This window comes from Oncorhynchus gorbuscha, linkage group LG06 (genome assembly GCF_021184085.1).
Source record: "Oncorhynchus gorbuscha isolate QuinsamMale2020 ecotype Even-year linkage group LG06, OgorEven_v1.0, whole genome shotgun sequence".
In the NCBI taxonomy this organism is placed as follows: Eukaryota; Metazoa; Chordata; class Actinopteri; order Salmoniformes; family Salmonidae; genus Oncorhynchus; species Oncorhynchus gorbuscha.
Genome location: NC_060178.1, coordinates 66,445,890 through 66,463,537, shown reverse-complemented (window position 1 = coordinate 66,463,537; position 17,648 = coordinate 66,445,890). Strand labels below are relative to the sequence as shown.

At 45.0% G+C, this 17,648-nt stretch overlaps 1 protein-coding gene across 5 annotated transcripts in view; it reads left to right on the top strand.

Moving 5' to 3' along the window:
• LOC124038249 (regulating synaptic membrane exocytosis protein 1-like) overlaps positions 1 to 8,479 on the top strand; it is a 36,486-nt gene extending 28,007 nt beyond the window's left edge. For all 5 annotated transcript variants that reach the window (XM_046353870.1, XM_046353869.1, XM_046353872.1 and 2 more), the window contains 9 exons: positions 2,125 to 2,240; positions 2,481 to 2,605; positions 4,464 to 4,627; positions 4,712 to 4,923; positions 5,092 to 5,245; positions 5,551 to 5,663; positions 5,761 to 5,862; positions 5,998 to 6,137; positions 6,206 to 8,479. In XM_046353870.1, the coding sequence (XP_046209826.1) occupies positions 2,125 to 2,240; positions 2,481 to 2,605; positions 4,464 to 4,627; positions 4,712 to 4,923; positions 5,092 to 5,245; positions 5,551 to 5,663; positions 5,761 to 5,862; positions 5,998 to 6,137; positions 6,206 to 6,421 (1,342 nt within the window). In that variant the 3' untranslated portion in view covers positions 6,422 to 8,479. The remainder of the gene's footprint in view (positions 1 to 2,124; positions 2,241 to 2,480; positions 2,606 to 4,463; positions 4,628 to 4,711; positions 4,924 to 5,091; positions 5,246 to 5,550; positions 5,664 to 5,760; positions 5,863 to 5,997; positions 6,138 to 6,205) is intronic.
• Positions 8,480 to 17,648: the final 9,169 nt, after the last annotated feature.

Below are 17,648 nucleotides of genomic sequence, written 5' to 3'. Positions count from 1 at the left end.
ATTTGAACCCATGGTTAGCATGGTGATGCTGACGTGAGCATGAGAGCATGGGCCAGGATTCACTGATGTGTTTTTACGTGTCTATACGGATTTCAACATGTTTGACAATGTTTGTTTTTTCATGTTTTCCATCCTTACTTTGCTTTTCTTTTTGTCTCTATTATTGTATTTTATTTCATTTTTGCATGCTGCTTTGCGCTGTGCGACGGTGTGCACACAGTGTGTATGGTGTGTGTGTGTGGGGGCCCCAAGAATAAGCCCACCTCCATCTTGAGGGCATCCCGAGGACGGTCCCCTCCCCTGCGGCCACTCGGTAAGGGGAACCTCCGGGGTTCCCGGGCTCACCCCAACAAACAGGTGCTGACCTCTGACCCCTCATATCTGACCCCCTGGAGGAGTGGTCTGAGAGAGTGAGAAAGAGAGAGAGAGAGAGAGAGAGAGAGAGAGAGAGAGAGAGAGAGAGAGAGAGAGAGAGAGAGAGAGAGAGAGAGAGAGAGAGAGAGAGAGAGAGAGCTGTTACCTTCCTCCTCTGTGATCCCACTGCCTTTAATGCAGACACACTATTTATTTGACGTTGTACTCCAGCGCTGTGCCAATGTGTGGTGGGTTGTGTGTGTAAGTGTATGTGTGGTGGGTTGTGTGTGTAAGTGTATGTGTGGTGTGTGTTTATACAATGGGTGGGTCTAATCCCGAATGCTGATTTGTGTCTATTCCACAAGTTACCACCGGCTAAATCTATGTTGTTAAAATGCCTATTTACTCTGTTCCATCTGACTGCACAATCCACTGTCTCATCTGCCCAGCCAGGCTATTTATAAAAGTATCTTGACATTATCTCACCTTTCTTTTAGACTAACATTTCGTTTTCAACAGCGGAGATTTGTACAACCATTGCTGCTTGTCTCTCCGAATATTTACAACATTGTTTCAATATTCAAATTCCATCTCCAGCTGTCCCACAGTAATGAACGAGTTGAGACGAGACAGACAGACGAGGCAGCGTTTCTCTGCCAGTCGAAATCGGGAATGAGAATCATGTTTATGGATATATATATATATATACACAAAGAAATATCACTTGAAAACTACGTGCCGCTATTTGGCAGTCTTTGCAGCTTCAGTGGAAGTGTTGTAGCTGTGGTCTTGGTTCGGTCATTTGAACAACGGTGTCCGGACGAGACATTTTCAATGTCAGGCCAAATCACAGCTCATTAACTCATTGTAATGGGTCTCCAAATGGGGAACATCTTAGACAAACGGAAATGCAGCTGCTTTGTTGTTCTTGCTGTTTTGTCGTGACTGTAAGTTAGCTGTCGTTGGCTAGCTAGCTAGGGGGATAACAACTGCCAGTCAGTATGGCAGTAGACCATTTAGATCGGGCCACGTCCATCAATACAGAACAAAAAGACCGAACGACAGGGTCGCGCGTCTGGCAACCGAATTGTTCGAACGAACGACAAGCCGGCTTGTGCGGAACGCTAGATGTGTCAGGATCATATCTTCTGGAAGGATGATAATATTGTGAATAATGAGTGAGAGAGTTACATACGCACAAATATCATATCCCCAAGACATGATAAACTCCCCTGTTATTATTGGTGAGAGGTTGTCATGTCTCGGGGGTATGACATTTGTGTGCCTCATTATCCATAATTCATTCAGGATTATCCACAACCAAGGAGTCACAAACTTGATCTAGTCATTCCATGCTATGAATATGAAACCAAATATATAACTTTTTACTACTACAATACACACAAGTACATTTTTCCCAATACTTTTGGTCCCCTAAAATGGAGGGACAATGTCAAAAGAAGTGCTTTAATTTCTTAACGGTTCACCCGATATGGATTAAAATACCCTCAAGTTAAAGCTGACAGTGCACTTTAACCTCATAGGCATTGTATCATTTAAAATACAAAGTACTGGAGTACAGAGCTGAAAAAATAAATAAATGTCACTCTCCCAATACTTTTGGAGCTCACTGTATGTGTACAAACTCTGTGTCCAGCAGTGAAGGGAATAGTTTGTGCTGCAGGATTTCCATGAAGCGATACATCCCCTTGTTGTATCTCTCTCTCTCATTCTTTCATCCTCTCTCTTCCATCTCTCTCTTTCTCTCAGGGGCCCCCTCCAAGGTGGTGCGTCTCTGTCCTCCTCAGTGACGTCCTCGTCAGCAGCTCGCAGGGTCAGACACCTCCCACAGGTCCCCGACAAGAGTAGCAGCCCCGTAGAACAAGGTGTGTGGCTTTCTTGACTTGATTTTTTTCTGTAAACCTGAGTGCGTGATATGTGTGTATGCTTATTTTTACTCATTCCTGTGTGTGTGCGTGTGTGTGTGTGTGTGTGTGTGTGTGTGTGTGTGTGTGTGTGTGTGTGTGTGTGTGTGTGTGTGTGTGTGTGTGTGTGTGTGTGTGTGTGTGTGTGTGTGTGTGTGTGTGTGTGTGTGTGTGTGTGTGTGTGTGTGTGTGTGTGTGTAGCTCTAGCAGCGGAGGAACGTGTTCGTCAACTCCAGATGAAGGTGCAGAAGAGGGATTCCTACAGTTCTGCTGCTCCCTCCACTTCCGGCAGGGACCAGGAGAGGGCGCTTAAGAGCAAACGCGAGGTCAGTCACCTGTCACGAGAGGTCAAGCACCTGTCTTTCTCCCTCTCCATCTCTTCCTGTTCCTCTCTCTCTCTCTTGCGCGCCCCATATCTCTGTCCCTCTCCATCTCTCTCTGTCCCTCTCTCTCTCGCTCCCTATATCTCTATCCCTCCCTCCATCTCTCTATGTCCCTCTCTCTCGCTCTCTATATCTCTGTCCCTCTCCATTTCTCTCTGTCCCTCTCTCATTCCCCATATCTCTGTCCCTCTCACTATCTCTCTCTCGCCCCCCATATCTCTGTCCCTCTCTCTCGCTCCCTATATCTCTGTCCCTCACCATCTCTCTCTGTCCCTCTCTCATTCCCCATATCTCTGTCCCTCTCTCTCGCTCCCTATATCTCTGTCCCTCACCATCTCTCTCTGTCCCTCTCTCATTCCCCCATATCTCTGTCCCTCTCACCATCTCTCTCTGTCCCTCTCTCTCTCGCCCCCATCTCTGTCCCTCTCTCTCGCTCCCTATATCTCTGTCCCTCTCACCATCTCTCTCTGTCCCTCTCTCTCTCACCCCCCATATCTCTGTCCCTCTCTCTCGCTCCCTATATCTCTGTCCATCACCATCTCTATCTGTCCCTCTCTCATTCCCCATATCTCTGTCCCTCTCACCATCTCTCTCTGTCCCTCTCTCTCTCGCCCCCCATATCTCTGTCCCTCTCTCTCGCTCCCTATATCTCTGTCCCTCTCTCATTCCCCATATCTCTGTCCCTCTCACTATCTCTCTCTGTGCCTCTCTCTCTCGCCCCCATATCTCTGTCCCTCTCTCTCGCTCCCTATATCTCTGTCCCTCACCATCTCTCTCTGTCCCTCTCTCATTCCCCATATCTCTGTCCCTATCACCATCTCTTTCTGTCCCTCTCTCTCTCGCTCCCCATATCTTTGTCCCTCTCTCATTCCCCATATCTCTGTCCCTATCACCATCTCTTTCTGTCCCTCTCTCTCTCGCTCCCCATATCTCTGTCCCTCTCTCTCGCTCCCTATATCTCTGTCCACCATCTCCATTCCCCATATCTCTGTCCCTATCTCTGTCCCTCTCTCTCTCGCTCCCCATATCTCTGTCCCTCTCCCCCCTATATCTCTGTCCGTCATCTTCTGTCCCCATATCTCTGTCCCTATCACCATCTCTCTCTGTCCCTCTCTCTCACCCCCCATTCCCCATATCTCTGTCCCTCACCATCTCTCGCCCTCCCCATATCTCTGTCCCTCTCTCATTCCCCATATCTCTGTCCCTCTCTCATTCCCCATATCTCTGTCCCTCTCACCATCTCTCGCTGTCCCTCTCTCTCTCGCTCCCCATATCTCTGTCCCTCTCACCATCTCTCTATGTCCCTCTCTCTCAGGTCCCATATCTCTTTCCCTCTCACCATTTCTCGCTGTCCCTCTCTCTCTCGCTCCCCATATCTCTGTCCCTCTCACCATCTCTCTATGTCCCTCTCTCTCTCGGGTCCCATATCTCTTTCCCTCTCACCATCTCTCTATGTCCCTCTCTCTCTCTCCCCCATCGCTGTCCCTCTCTCTCTCGCTCCCCATATCTATGTCCCTCTCTCATTCCCCATATCTCTGTCCCTCTCACTATCTCTCTCTGTCCCTCTCTCTCGCTCCCCATATCTCTGTCCCTCTCACCATCTCTCTATGTCCCTCTCTCTCTCGGGTCCCATATCTCTTTCCCTCTCACCATCTCTCTCTGTCCCCCTCTCTCTCACTCTCCATCTTAATCTTGCCTCTCTCACCCCTCACTCATCCCCCCCCCTCTCAATTCAAAACAATTCAGTTTATTGGCATTAAAAACATGTATATATATCTTCTCGTCCTCTCTCTCTCTCTAGCTGTATAAGGACCAGAGGAAAACCAGCTGTGAGAATGTATCCCGCAAGTCTTCAGACAGTGATGTCAGCGACGTGTCAGCCATCTCTCGCACCAGCAGTGCCTCCCGCATCAGTAGTACCAGCTACATGTCCATCCAGTCAGAGAGACCCCGGGGACGCTTCAAGTAAATAGAACCACACACACACACACACCCTCCTGTGTGTTGCAGTAATGTCTACAACATGTATTTGTCTGTCTGTATGTGTAGCAAGGCGGTCCGTGCGTCAGGCCAGAGCATGTTGAAGAGCACCAGCGTGAGCGGTGAGATCTATGGCATCGAGCACACAGACGGCAGCCAATCAGATACAGCATTGGGCGGGGGCAAGAAGCGGCGCTCCAGCCTCAGCCAACGGGTGGTGGCCATCGTGGGCCTGCCCTCCAGACGCAGCTGCAGCACCTCACAGCTCACCTCCCAGAAAGGTAACACGGACAGACCACAAAAACAAGACGATCATACACACGCCCTGGATCCAGCACCCACCTGACAACCTGTTGGTATTGTTCATGCAATGGCTGTGTGTTTACTGTGTGTTTGCTGTGTGTTTGCTGTGTGTTTGCTGTGTGTTTGCTGTGTGTGTGTGCAATAAGAAGCAGTGGGGGTGGATACCAAGAAGAAGGGCAAGAAAAAGAACAAAATCCAGATCCAGCGGAGTACAGAGGTGGGTATGGCTGTAGAGTACCCCCGCCAGGCCAGCAGAGACTCCACCGACGGCAGCATGAACAGCTACAGCTCTGAGGGGAAGTCAGTATCTCTAGCCTCTCTCAGTCTCTTTGACTGTAGCGGTAGTGTCATTCTCAATGCTTATCAAGTCTAACATTATTCAGTAGTCTAACCCCTGTGTGTGTGTGTGTGTGTGTGTGTGTGTGTGTGTGTGTGTGTGTGTGTGTGTGTGTGTGTGTGTGTGTGTGTGTGTGTGTGCGTGCGTGCGTGCGTGCGTGCGTGCGTGCGTGCGTGCGTGCGTGCGTGCGTGCGTGCGTGCGTGCGTGCGTGCGTGCGTGCGTGCGTGCGTGTGTGTGTGTGTGTGTGTGTGTGTGTGTGTGTTCCAGTCTAATCTTCTCGGGGATGAGGCTGGGGGCTGACAGTCAGTTTAGTGATTTCCTGGATGGCCTTGGCCCTGCCCAACTGGTGGGCCGGCAAACATTAGCCACACCTGCCATGGGTGAGTGACACAAAGGACTTGTGTAACCTGACATAATACACTACATGCGGTATGACACAGTCATAGAACTGGATAAGATATATTGTGTGTTTTACAGGAGATGTTCAAATTGGAATGATGGATAAAAAAGGCCAGCTGGAGGTAGAGGTGATCAGGGCACGTGGCCTTAACCCCAAACCAGGGTCCAGATCACTCCCAGGTACCACACACAAAAAGCACAAAAGCACAAATGCCCGCACCCACCCACCCACCCACCCACCCACACACAGACAGATAAGTGTGTTTGTTCTCCATACCCTCATTCCTTTCTCCCCCCACCTCTCTCTCGCTGCAGCTCCCTATGTCAAGGTGTACCTGCTGGATAACGGGGCCTGTAAAGCCAAAAAGAAAACCAAGATTGCACGTAAAACCCTGGAGCCACTCTACCAGCAGGCCCTGCTGTTTGAAGAGAGCCCACAGGGGAAGATCCTCCAGGTAATACATCCATGTAGCTGTACTGCACGTGTTTCCTTGGCCTAACATATCTCTCTCACCGTCCACAGGTAATAGTCTGGGGCGACTACGGGCGACTGGACCACAAATGCTTCATGGGAGTTGCACAGATCCTATTGGAGGAGCTGGACCTCTCTAGCACAGTGATTGGCTGGTACAAACTGTTTCCCCCTTCCTCATTGGTGGACCCTACATTAGCCTCGCTCACACGGCGGGCATCCCAGACATCCCTGGACAGCTCAGGACCAGCTAATATGCGCTCTTAGTGACTGCAAAGCAACCACAACCCCAAATGGACCACAAATGACCAGAGTGCATGACCACATACCTAGGGCCAATTTCCCTTAGGGCAATAGAGCAAATCAGACAGAGAGAAAAAGAGATAAATAGAGAGAGAGAGAAAGGAAGGAAAGGAGATAGAGAACTAGCCAATCGGAGCTTGCCTGGATTCTGACAATCACTTCCCATGCCTCCCTTCCTGAGTCTCACCTCTTGTATTCGTCCACCTCTCTGACATCTCCTTTCTTTGTCTCCTCTTTGTCCATTCCTCCTCTCCCGCCGTTGAGTGTGTTATGGCAGGTGCTCCTGAGATAGAAGGGTCTCATGCAGCCCATTCTGTTCGGTGGCATAAGGGATGTCAGCCCAGGCTTGGTGAAGCCAATCAGTGAAGAGGTTATTGTGAGGCCATAAAGAGCGTGCAGGAGACAAAGAGAAAAGATTGATGATGCCCTGCCGACAGTTGCCCATCAAAATGTGTTTCAGCATTGATGCCGTCATGGCGTCACTACAGGAGTCTGTGAGGGTTGGCATGGTTGCACAATCTGTTAGGGAAGGGAGTCTGCACAGGTGGAAAAAACACTTGTCCGAAGATCAAAGCAAAGCACACAAGCTTGATTCTTTTTTTGGACAAGGATTGATTATGAAAGAGAAGGAAAAACAGAGGCCAAATGATGGTTAGATATATTTTATTCTATTTGCCTGGAGTTCAGAAAGGCACCATGTGGTGCAGACTCTGTGTGTGTATTTGGTTTTCGAGTGACGGTGGTCTGCAGACCTGCAGAGGTCTTGTCACACCCCCCTCTCGTCCCGCCCCCGCGAGCGAGGCAGGCGCAGCATGACTCGGGACCCCGGCCCAAGCTGCATGCACATTTTTTTTGTAAAACAAAAGCCAGACAAATTACTTTAAAAAAAAAAGAGACTAAATGTGTGTTAGTTCCACATACTTTAGGCCAGCTTGTATGTTGCATGTACTTGTACAGTTTGCTCGTACTGAATATGAATACAAACAGAAAAGCCATCCGCCATCCAAGGGCGGACACCGGGGGAATAAGCTCCGCCCAGGCCACACCTCCAACTCTGGGTACGAATTTCCATATTAGGAAGTCTCCAAAAGCCTTTTTTATTTTCTTGTGTTCCTTTCGAACTCTTTGGAGAGCCGTGCTGTATCATAGTACTGAGCAGACTGGAACCCCCTAGTTATCTGCGGATCTAGGTGCTTTAACAGTAGTCTATGACAGTGGGGCTAGAAACAGAGGTAGAGAATGTGTGTATAAAAAACAGAGCTTAATGTATATGAAGTAAAATTATGACTTGACAGAAATGATAAAGATATAGATATATGATTATCAAATGAGTGTATCTGACTACACACATTACCTATGCGCACACACACGTTGTAAATATGAGTCAGGGGGAGAAGTTTGACAATATTTACACACACACACACACACACACACACACACACACACACACACACACACACACACACACACACACACACACACACACACACACACACACACACACACACACACACACACACACACACACACACACAAACCGATCCAAACATTCCTGGTCCTATGGAAACAGATCAGAGCCCCATGCCCTGTGTTGCGAGAGACGCTGAGCGGTGCCCAACCACAAGAGGGAGCCAACAGGCCTTTCAGTTTCTCGAAATAGCAGCCAACACCAACATGACTATTTGCAACACACTCCATCTTGTTTCTTTAACCGCAACACTTTAATCCCCCTACTTTCTCATGGTTTGGACTGAACTTTAAAGCCAATGAAAATGTTGTTTGCTGACCTTTCAGTTTGAACCTCTTGCGGTGCGGCCCACTGCCCTTTCCTTTGTCAGTATTACTCCATGATACTGATTGTTTACAGTCCATGGGTAACCCCTCAACACACCATATCTAGGAAAGAAGTATTCACTGCTACATGTCTTGTTTGTACAACAGATGTGGCTCTAACGATGTGTATGTTTTATATTCAAGAGTTCATTTTTATTATTTACAAATAAAAGACTGTGTGGAAGAAAAGGGTGAGAGAATTGACTCAAATGAATGTCAATACACGGGTATACGATTTTGAAAACGACTAACTTATCTACTGCCAAATGGCTGCTGTACAGTACAAAGGAGCCGTAACACAGCCTGTGTTTTTAAGCACCGACATATTAAGCAATTGAACAACTTTCCCTTCCCTTCCCTTCTCTTAACACCGAATCCTAACCATAACCCTGAACAAAGGTAGGTGCTGCACATCAGTGGTGGGCTAATGTGGGTTGGTCCTTCACAATGCCCACGACTTGAAAGCATTTGCAATGCTACTACAGCCTTTGTTCAGCATCATTCTCTATCAACTGTTGTTAGCGTTCATAACAATATAATATAATATAAGCTGCTTTAGGAAAGGTAATTGATTCTCATACCTGAGCTGTTGGAATCATCTCCAGTCTCAGAATACACCTTCAAATGTGTTGATCTTCACTGGTAATGACAATAACAAAACCATTTCCAATACTCCCACTCAGTGGTAGCAGTGGACACTGCCTTAGGCCTACCTACACCATGACTGCATTATTGTATGACTTGCATATTTTCAAAGACTGTGTCGGCCTATGGGGCAGCACAGGGCACATGCGTGCAACGTGCACGCAAGTTGTAGCCTGTAATGTAAACTATAACCAAAAGTTGTTAGGCGTTTGCAAACTATAGAATATACATTACATTCTGAACGTGAATGTAACGGAAATTAATCAGTATCACACAGTCAAGGCATATTCAGTGAAAAGAAAAATGTGTCTATGCATCCACATGTAGGCCTGTCGACCGCAAATATATTTATACCTAGGCCTATAGGTGTACATTTGGTTAAATAACCTACAAACAATTCGTTTTGTATCTGAAAGGTTTTCCTGTTTTTTTTTTTAAAGATAGATGCACATAGGCCTATGTGTTGCCAAGAGGCAGAGCAGAATAGTTTTGGCGAAATGTTGTTGTTTGTTGCGCCAGATGAATTTTTGTTGCGCCAGATGAAATTGTTAAGTGGAGGGAAAATGTACGCTGTCCATGGTTCTGAAACGAACTGTTGCATAGGCTAATGCAACAGTTAGACCGAGTCCTAACAACCCAATCTCCTTAAATAGGTGTAAGACACAATCCTGCAATAACTTATTTATCTGTCATATCACTTTTTGATTGACATGAAGTTTCTCCTGCATAGGAGTTTACATTTTTCCTATACCAAATGTTCTCTACCCTATCTTTATTTGCGCTCTGACCTTTTGCGTGCTACATACATTGTTATTATAGACAACGTGTACATGCGCCGTCACGTCACCCAAACAGATATCATGGGCAGTGGGCGGGCGGCTGTGCCTATAGGACGGATATTAAGAATCATGTCAGAAGGAATGCTATTGTTCGTCCCTGTTAATCATTTGAACAGAGCCGAGTTAAACTCTCTGGGAGTCCGTTAGATCATTAAAATAGACCGGTGTAACACCCGCCGAGTCATTACCACACTATTCGCCGGTAAGAGACTTCCACTCACCCTAAACACAGTTTAATCCAATTAGATAGCGGGCTATGTCTTGGGGTTTCTTCTATCGATATTCATTAAAAATACATGATTTATCACTAAGTTCTCTGAGGTTTGTCCCATTCATCTGTCTGAAGGTAATAAACGCCACGCAGGCTATAAGAGGACAAACAGTTGGAATTCAATTACTTTGACAAGGAGAGCCAATCCACAGTTCCACTGTCTGGTGACATGCTTAGCCTATTTTGAGGACAGATTGTCAATAAAAAAAAAACGTGATTAATAGCATAATAATAATACTACTAATAATAGGCATAATAATAATAATAATAATAATAATAATAATAATAATAATAATAATAATAATAATAATAATAATAATAATAATAATAATAATAGTCTAATAATAATATACACGGAAATATAAATTAGCCTAGATAAATAAATCACGATCATGTAATAGAGCAGACTAATACGTTGCACCTGCATGATCAGCCCTTTTGTGTGTCGAGCTTCACATAGCAAAACCGGATGTCTTTATAGCTACAACGACAACATAGGCCTAACACAACACAAATAGAGGGGAGGTTTTGTTTCCCGAGAATGTGACTTTTATCCGTTTGTCAAATAAGTATCCAAGATGGTTTTCATGTCAAAAACCGTAGCTTAACTATATATTGGTCTGACCTTTCAGGTCTAGCGGGAAAAAAAAGATAAAATAAAAACTGAACAATTTCGTAAATAAAACTGCGGATTATATGAGGATTTCCCTCCATATCAATAAATTGACATTTCAATTCACTACTCATTTTTTCAGGAATACACATGCCATTGACCTATATCCTGACGCACTGCATCAATTCAATTGTCATATATTCGGCAAAACATTGTAAACTGCAGGCCTAGCCTATGTAAAACATGATGTTTCCCAACTGGTCCTAATTTTTTAAATAGTAGTTGAAACAGGTGGTGCAACATGTAGGCCTGTAGACATGTTCATTAACATTTTCTCCGATTCTCCATTTGAAGTTGCCGTGTTCGTTGTTCTGTTACATTAGCCTGCTTAACCTTGTTTAGAAATAATCTTACTCCCATGATTATACATTCTATTTCAATCGATGTATATTTGTTCCTGTAGATGGAGTAGACGTAGGCTAAGGAGGAGGAGTTGAGCATCAACATTGGAATTTCGATAGATCTCAAATTTCTTCTAGCAAAGAACTCTAACTTGGATAAAGACTTACCAGTGTTCAAAGTCTTCATGGTACAAGTCTCCCACGGGGAGTAAAACCAGGAAATTGTCTATGGTGTAGAATGTTGTAGTATGCTGCCAATTACAAGTGGGAGCTCTTGGACTGGACTGACCATGCATCTGTGTTTTATTGATTGTTGACGCTAGAGGGCGTCTGAGTCCATGATTGTGGAAGTCATGCCAATGCCATGGCCGCCTCAAAGCGAGTCAAAACTGACAAATGGCATAGTCTGTGTCTAGATAAGTTTCAAGGAGTGAATATATTGTGCCTACCGTGTGGGCTATCACTTACTTTTATGTTTGTGAAAATATGAATACTGGTAGGCTTTGGCTTGTTATTTATTACTTAGATGAACCTAAAAGTTGGTTATGAGAAACAGAATTCCATGAAAAATTATCATTTTGAAAGTAGAACAAACAATAGGCTATTTAGTAGCCTATAAAGGAAACCTCGTGGGCTAAACTTTTGAAGAGACTGGGATTGCGATGTGGAGCCCACGTTTGAACATTTGTGTCCGGGGTATCATAAGTCAGAATGCCAAGGGTGTGCGCTTCGCTCTTGGTTAAACGTCCGTCATGGTATTTCAGTTCTACGCAACTAACATTATTGCACTGACATAGGAGGCAGGACTCCGTTCAACAGATAAATAAACGGTTGATGTCCCACGTGGATCATCTCGGCCTCCCCATTTATCATCATAACAAGCGTTCAGTGTAAAATTAACACCGACTTATTAACTACTACAGCCATAAACATGGTCATGCATTACGCCGAGATTGTCGCAGATTTCTGGGTGGTATCCGAGGCCGTCCGAGGGAGATGGGCGTTTGTGGTATAGGAAACCTGTCCGTTTCCATTAACGCCCGAGTTATGTCATTAATTTGACGAGTTTTGCGCCTGTGTGTGGTTTGTGTAATTGTACGCACGGATGTTGCAAAACATTTTTTTTTACACACAAACACACACATACACACACTGGGAGCGAGAAGGAGAGAATGGGAGCTCAGGGTGATCATTTGGCCTATAGCCCCATAATCCTTCAGATGTTATCTAATACCTGCCGAAGCCTGGGCGGCATGCGCGCCCATCTCTCGGTATGATAATGCCACATTGTGAAATCTAGTCATTAATATTAATTGTAAAGCTGGGAATCATGCCTCGACCAGCAGAGCTTGATATTCTTCGAACAAGGTAAGGCTCGGATTTTGAGCTAATTCCCTGGTTTTCTCTCTGATTTGTAAAAGAGAAACTTCCATCCTCTTTGCTGGGAGAGGACAATGCTGAAATAGAGAGAACAAGATAGAGATAGAGACAGGGGGAAGGGCGGGGGGGGGGTGCATTTTGGCTGAAATGTTCCTTTTGAGGTAGCCCGGCCAGAATGCCCTCTCCTCTACATCTGACCGCGCGTGGAGCCCTGTGTGCGTAAAGACCCACCACAAACACATTGAAGTGGGTTGTGAGTGTTTTCCTGGCGCATCCCGCATGGGATTACTTTTTTGGGGGCTCTTATCAAAGTGAAACAACTTAATTGTTCGTTGTTTTTTAGACATACAATTCTTATTATCCTGGACTGAAAACGAGTGAACTAACTCCAGTACAGAGCCTGAAGTAATCTTAGGTATTTTACTCTGCATCACTTGTAGACCCATATTGTTTTTATTCTTGGTGATACAGATAGAATGTAAAACAACCCCCAAACATCTATGCATAACCTATTTGTGTAGGCCTGCATGCACTTCTCACGATTCATTTTCTACAGATTTGCCAAAATGTGCTTGTAGATATGCCCTCTGATGTCATAACTCCAACGTTTAAAGACAAGGCTGTATAATGCACTGCATATCAGTGCTACAGGCGTCACTACAGACATTGGTTCGATTACGGGTTATATCACAAACTTCCTTGATCGGGAGTTCCGTAGGGCGACGCACAATTGCCACAGCGTCCTCCGGGTCAGGGGAGGGTTTTGCCGGGGTAGGCAGTCATTCTAAATAGGAATTTGTTGACTTGTCTAAAGGTTAAAAATATATATATATCCTTCATAGCAGAAGCGGTTGGATAGTCCAAGAAAAATGGGTAGAGTGAAGCATGAAGAGACACAGAGAATGTGTTGTGTATATTGAGCACTGATTTATTGCGCGAACCTCTGGTCCTTTCCATATATTGAAATGTGCCCGAGAGCCCAATCACTCAATTTCTTCGGGGCTCCCGCACGTGGAGAGTAGGCTATGCATGCACATGATTTTGAGTTTTTTTTATAACATTATTCGTTTGCATTAGGTTTAGGCTAAAATACAAAAATGGAGTGTTCTGTATTTCTCTTTTTGATTAAAATAGATTGAGATCACTGGTCAATAGCCATTATTTATTATGAATTCACTAAACACAAGTCTATTATAGTAAATGAACATGGTAACCCTCTGTCTGTCTGTCTGTCTGTCTGTCTGTCTGTCTGTCTGTCTGTCTGTCTGTCTGTCTGTCTGTCTGTCTGTCTGTCTGTCTGTCTGTCTGTCTGTCTGTCTGTCTGTCTGTCTGTCTGTCTGTCTGTCTGTCTGTCTGTCTGTCTGTCTGTCTGTCTGTCTGTCTCTCTCTCTGTCTGTCTGTCTCTCTCTCTCTCTCTCTCTCTCTCTCTCTCTCTCTCTCTCTCTCTCTCTCTCTCTCTCTCTCTCTCTCTCTCACACACACACACACACACACACACACACACACACACACACACACACACACACACACACACACACACACACACACACACACACACACACACACACACACACACACACACACACACACACACACACACACACACGTGTCAGTCCATGCATCCATGCAGTGTGGTGCTACATGGATATCTCTAATGCATTAACACCGCCTGACTGATTTATGACGGAATTGAGCAAGGTATTTGCATATTGAGATTATCGCGGCCTGGGCTCCCTCCTGCACGAGTCGTAGCGCTCTTTGGCTTTGATCAATGTCCGCCTTGAGTGAGCAGGGTAGGGGTGGGGAAAGGGGTTTAGGGTGAGAAAAAATGAAAAACATTCTTTGTGGCAAACAGATGGAGTGGGGTGTAGGGAGAGGTCAAGGTCAGCGCTCTGTGTCTTAGAATATGGATGTATAAAGCGAGGGTCCCACAACGCATACCGACAGTAGCCTAGACTCCTCAACAGTTTACAATCGCGTTGTCCATGAAATACTATAATTACTTATACAGTAGGCCTATAAAGTGGCGTTAGTGTTTTTTATTGTGGCAGTTTGGGAATCGATATGAATCCAAATTGTTAACAACAACAACAACAACAAAAAACATTAGCATGTTCATCTTTTCAACTTGTTTACACCTTTATGATGCTGTTCTTCAACGCTATTGTGGGAAATGTCTCTACAAATCTGCATTTCAACCATTGGGATGCTATATGGTGGGCGGTCCACACTAAGATAAGAATCTATGTGAAGCTTATAAGTGAAGGATATCAGTGAATCCTACCAAGTCGAAGAGGCCGTGGTGACCGGCTGTGACTATATAGTAACATAACAGGCTGCTTCATGAATGATCCCGATGATATTCACTTCCCTATTTTATATCGATATGTATTCACTGAAAACAGTAGGATACACAATCGTAGTTAAGGCCACAAGTGAATTTCCTTGTAACTGTGTTTATTTTAACCATTGCACCATGCTCTTAAACCCAGATCTTAAATGCATGCCAGTGTCCTCAAATAATTACAGCGACATTCAAGGTAAGTCTATCAAGGGAATTAAAAGTGTGTCCCAACAGTATTAAGTCCTATATACGCCAGTGTAGGGACACAAGCAACACATCCACTTGATTTAGGTCAATGGTACATTGTGATTAGCCCACCTTGTGGATCAGGCAATCATGTCCCGCTATATGCAAGACTGAGACAATTGGAACTGGCTAAATATCAGCCATAAATTCACAGAATAAAAAATATCTTCATTTTAAAACTCCTTAGGATAAATGGCCAAGATTTGATTCGTTTAAATGGCAAACTATTGCATTACGTATCCAACTGTTTAAAACGGTTATTTAGACATTAAACAATTCTCAATTTATCGCTGTTCCTTTTTTGATATTTACTTTCGATTACTATTACAACTCTGGCCGTTCCAGAACACGTCTCAAAGAGGCCGCATTGTGCGTAATTGGACGAAAAGGACTCCAAACAGACGTTGAGAACTGCATTTAAAGGTATCAATGGCGAATCTTTAAATTGGGGACCGTGGAAAACTGAGATTGTTCTATAACAGTCACAGATAATTCCTCTCATCTCTTCCGCGCTCTCAGCACTATATAGGGGGAATCTGGAATGGTCGCTGGTCAATTATGTACAAATCAGAAAAGTGGATAATTTGCATATTTACAAATAATTGTTACAATTGGTATTGCATGTTTTTAAGTCCTTATTGTTTGCGTAAAAATACATGTGTGGAGAGTCCCCCATTCTGATGGTGAGAGACGGTTTTTGTATTCCTTGCGTGTACACGAAAAAGACAATTCGACCGAGCAGCCTTGGGTCTGTATAAAATACAACTCCAATGTGCTGTAATATTGTTATTGCCAAAGGCTATATAACAATTGAACATAGGATTTGTATCTGCTGCGTCCATGCTGTCGTTCAACGGAATTAGGAAACGTCTGTAGCCTCTTTTATCAGCGCCTGAACTTTGACGCCCCGTCATAACACAGCCTGTAAGCTTAGCCTTCAGTCCTCCCATATTCACCACAGCACACCAGGCGCTTCGTCCGCGCGCAACGAACAACTAGTCGCAACCTGTAAAATATTTCACTCACTGGTTATACATTTTTTTTTTCGTCGACGTTGAACGTAGCACCTCCACCACTCCGGGTCGTGTCTCTCTCTCTCTCTCGCTCTCTTTATATTTGTTTTTTCCTCTCCGTCCTATAATGCTCTGTGTCCCAGGTCCGTGTGTGCAGCACTTGCCTGGCGCCCGGTTCTTCACTCCTGTCCTGTGCTTATGCTTCAGTCGCTGTCTAGTCACACTTCAGCTATAGCTCGCTATAGTCTGTTTCTCTCCTTTCCTCCACCCTCCCCGCGCACAGCCCCATCTTGTCATTGCATTTTTTATTTGCATGATGTCCTCTTATGGTGTCGTTATTTAGTCTGCACGGGCGGTGTTTAGCTCGTTTTATATGACCAAACCCCCATTATGTGAGTATTTACACCCCCTCCCCCAACCAGCGGTCCAACCTGAAACACATCTGAAACTTATTAGCCTACAAAGGCGCTTATGGGCATACTCCCACGTTTTGTTCGTCAAGGAGTTTGGATTGCACAGAATGCATATAGTCTCGAAGTTGTACCCTATAGTGCCCGCTAACCTTGCCCACTGAGCCCAAAACCCAACTCTGTATTCATACATCCGTATAGAACGGATTGGACACCTCTCTTGTTTCCACGACTTAAAACATGTTTGGTCCCGGGATGGTTCTCTGTACCTGCGCTCGCGCTTATGGTTCAAACCCTGTGCCCTCTTTCCAGAACCTGTCTGTCCTGTTCATGCAACCCGATATTTACTCTCCGTTTCGTTCGTTTCAATAGCACTTTGCCCTTGTCCTTTTTTCTCCTATTCTACACACACACACACACACACACACACACACACACACACACACACACACACACACACACACACACACACACACACACACACACACACACACACACACACACACACACACACACACACACACACACACACACACACACACACACACACACACACACACACACACACACACACACACACACACACACACTCATACACACACGCACACACACACCACACACACAACACGCACACACATAAACACATACAGAGTGTGACTAGAAATGTTTCTCTTTCTACCACATGGCTAATGTTTACATACTGCTTTACTCAACCCATATGTATATACGTTATTCTATGCTACTGTATTTTAGTCAATGCTACTCCGATCTAGTATTTATATATTTCTTAATTACATTATTTTCCTTTTAGATTCGTGTGTATTGTTGTGAATTGTTTTATATACTACTGCACTGTTAGATACTACTGCACTGTCGGGGCTAGGAACACAAGCATTTCGCTACACCCGCAATAACATCTGCTAAATATGTGTATGTGACCAATACAATACAATTTGATTTGATGGCTCCACAATGTCCACCACTGCTACTTCATCTGTTAAACGTCTCTCCGTGTTTCTCTCTCTCTCTTTTTCTCTTTCCCTCCCCGCATGCAGCATATGTCCGGCCCCCTCCGAGCTCCTGTCCATTGGCTTTTCTTGCTGTTTTCCTTCGCCCCCCCCCCGCCTCTCACACACACAGTGCACATTGCTTTCATTAGACATCTCTCTCTCTCTCTCCCTTGCGATCACACACTA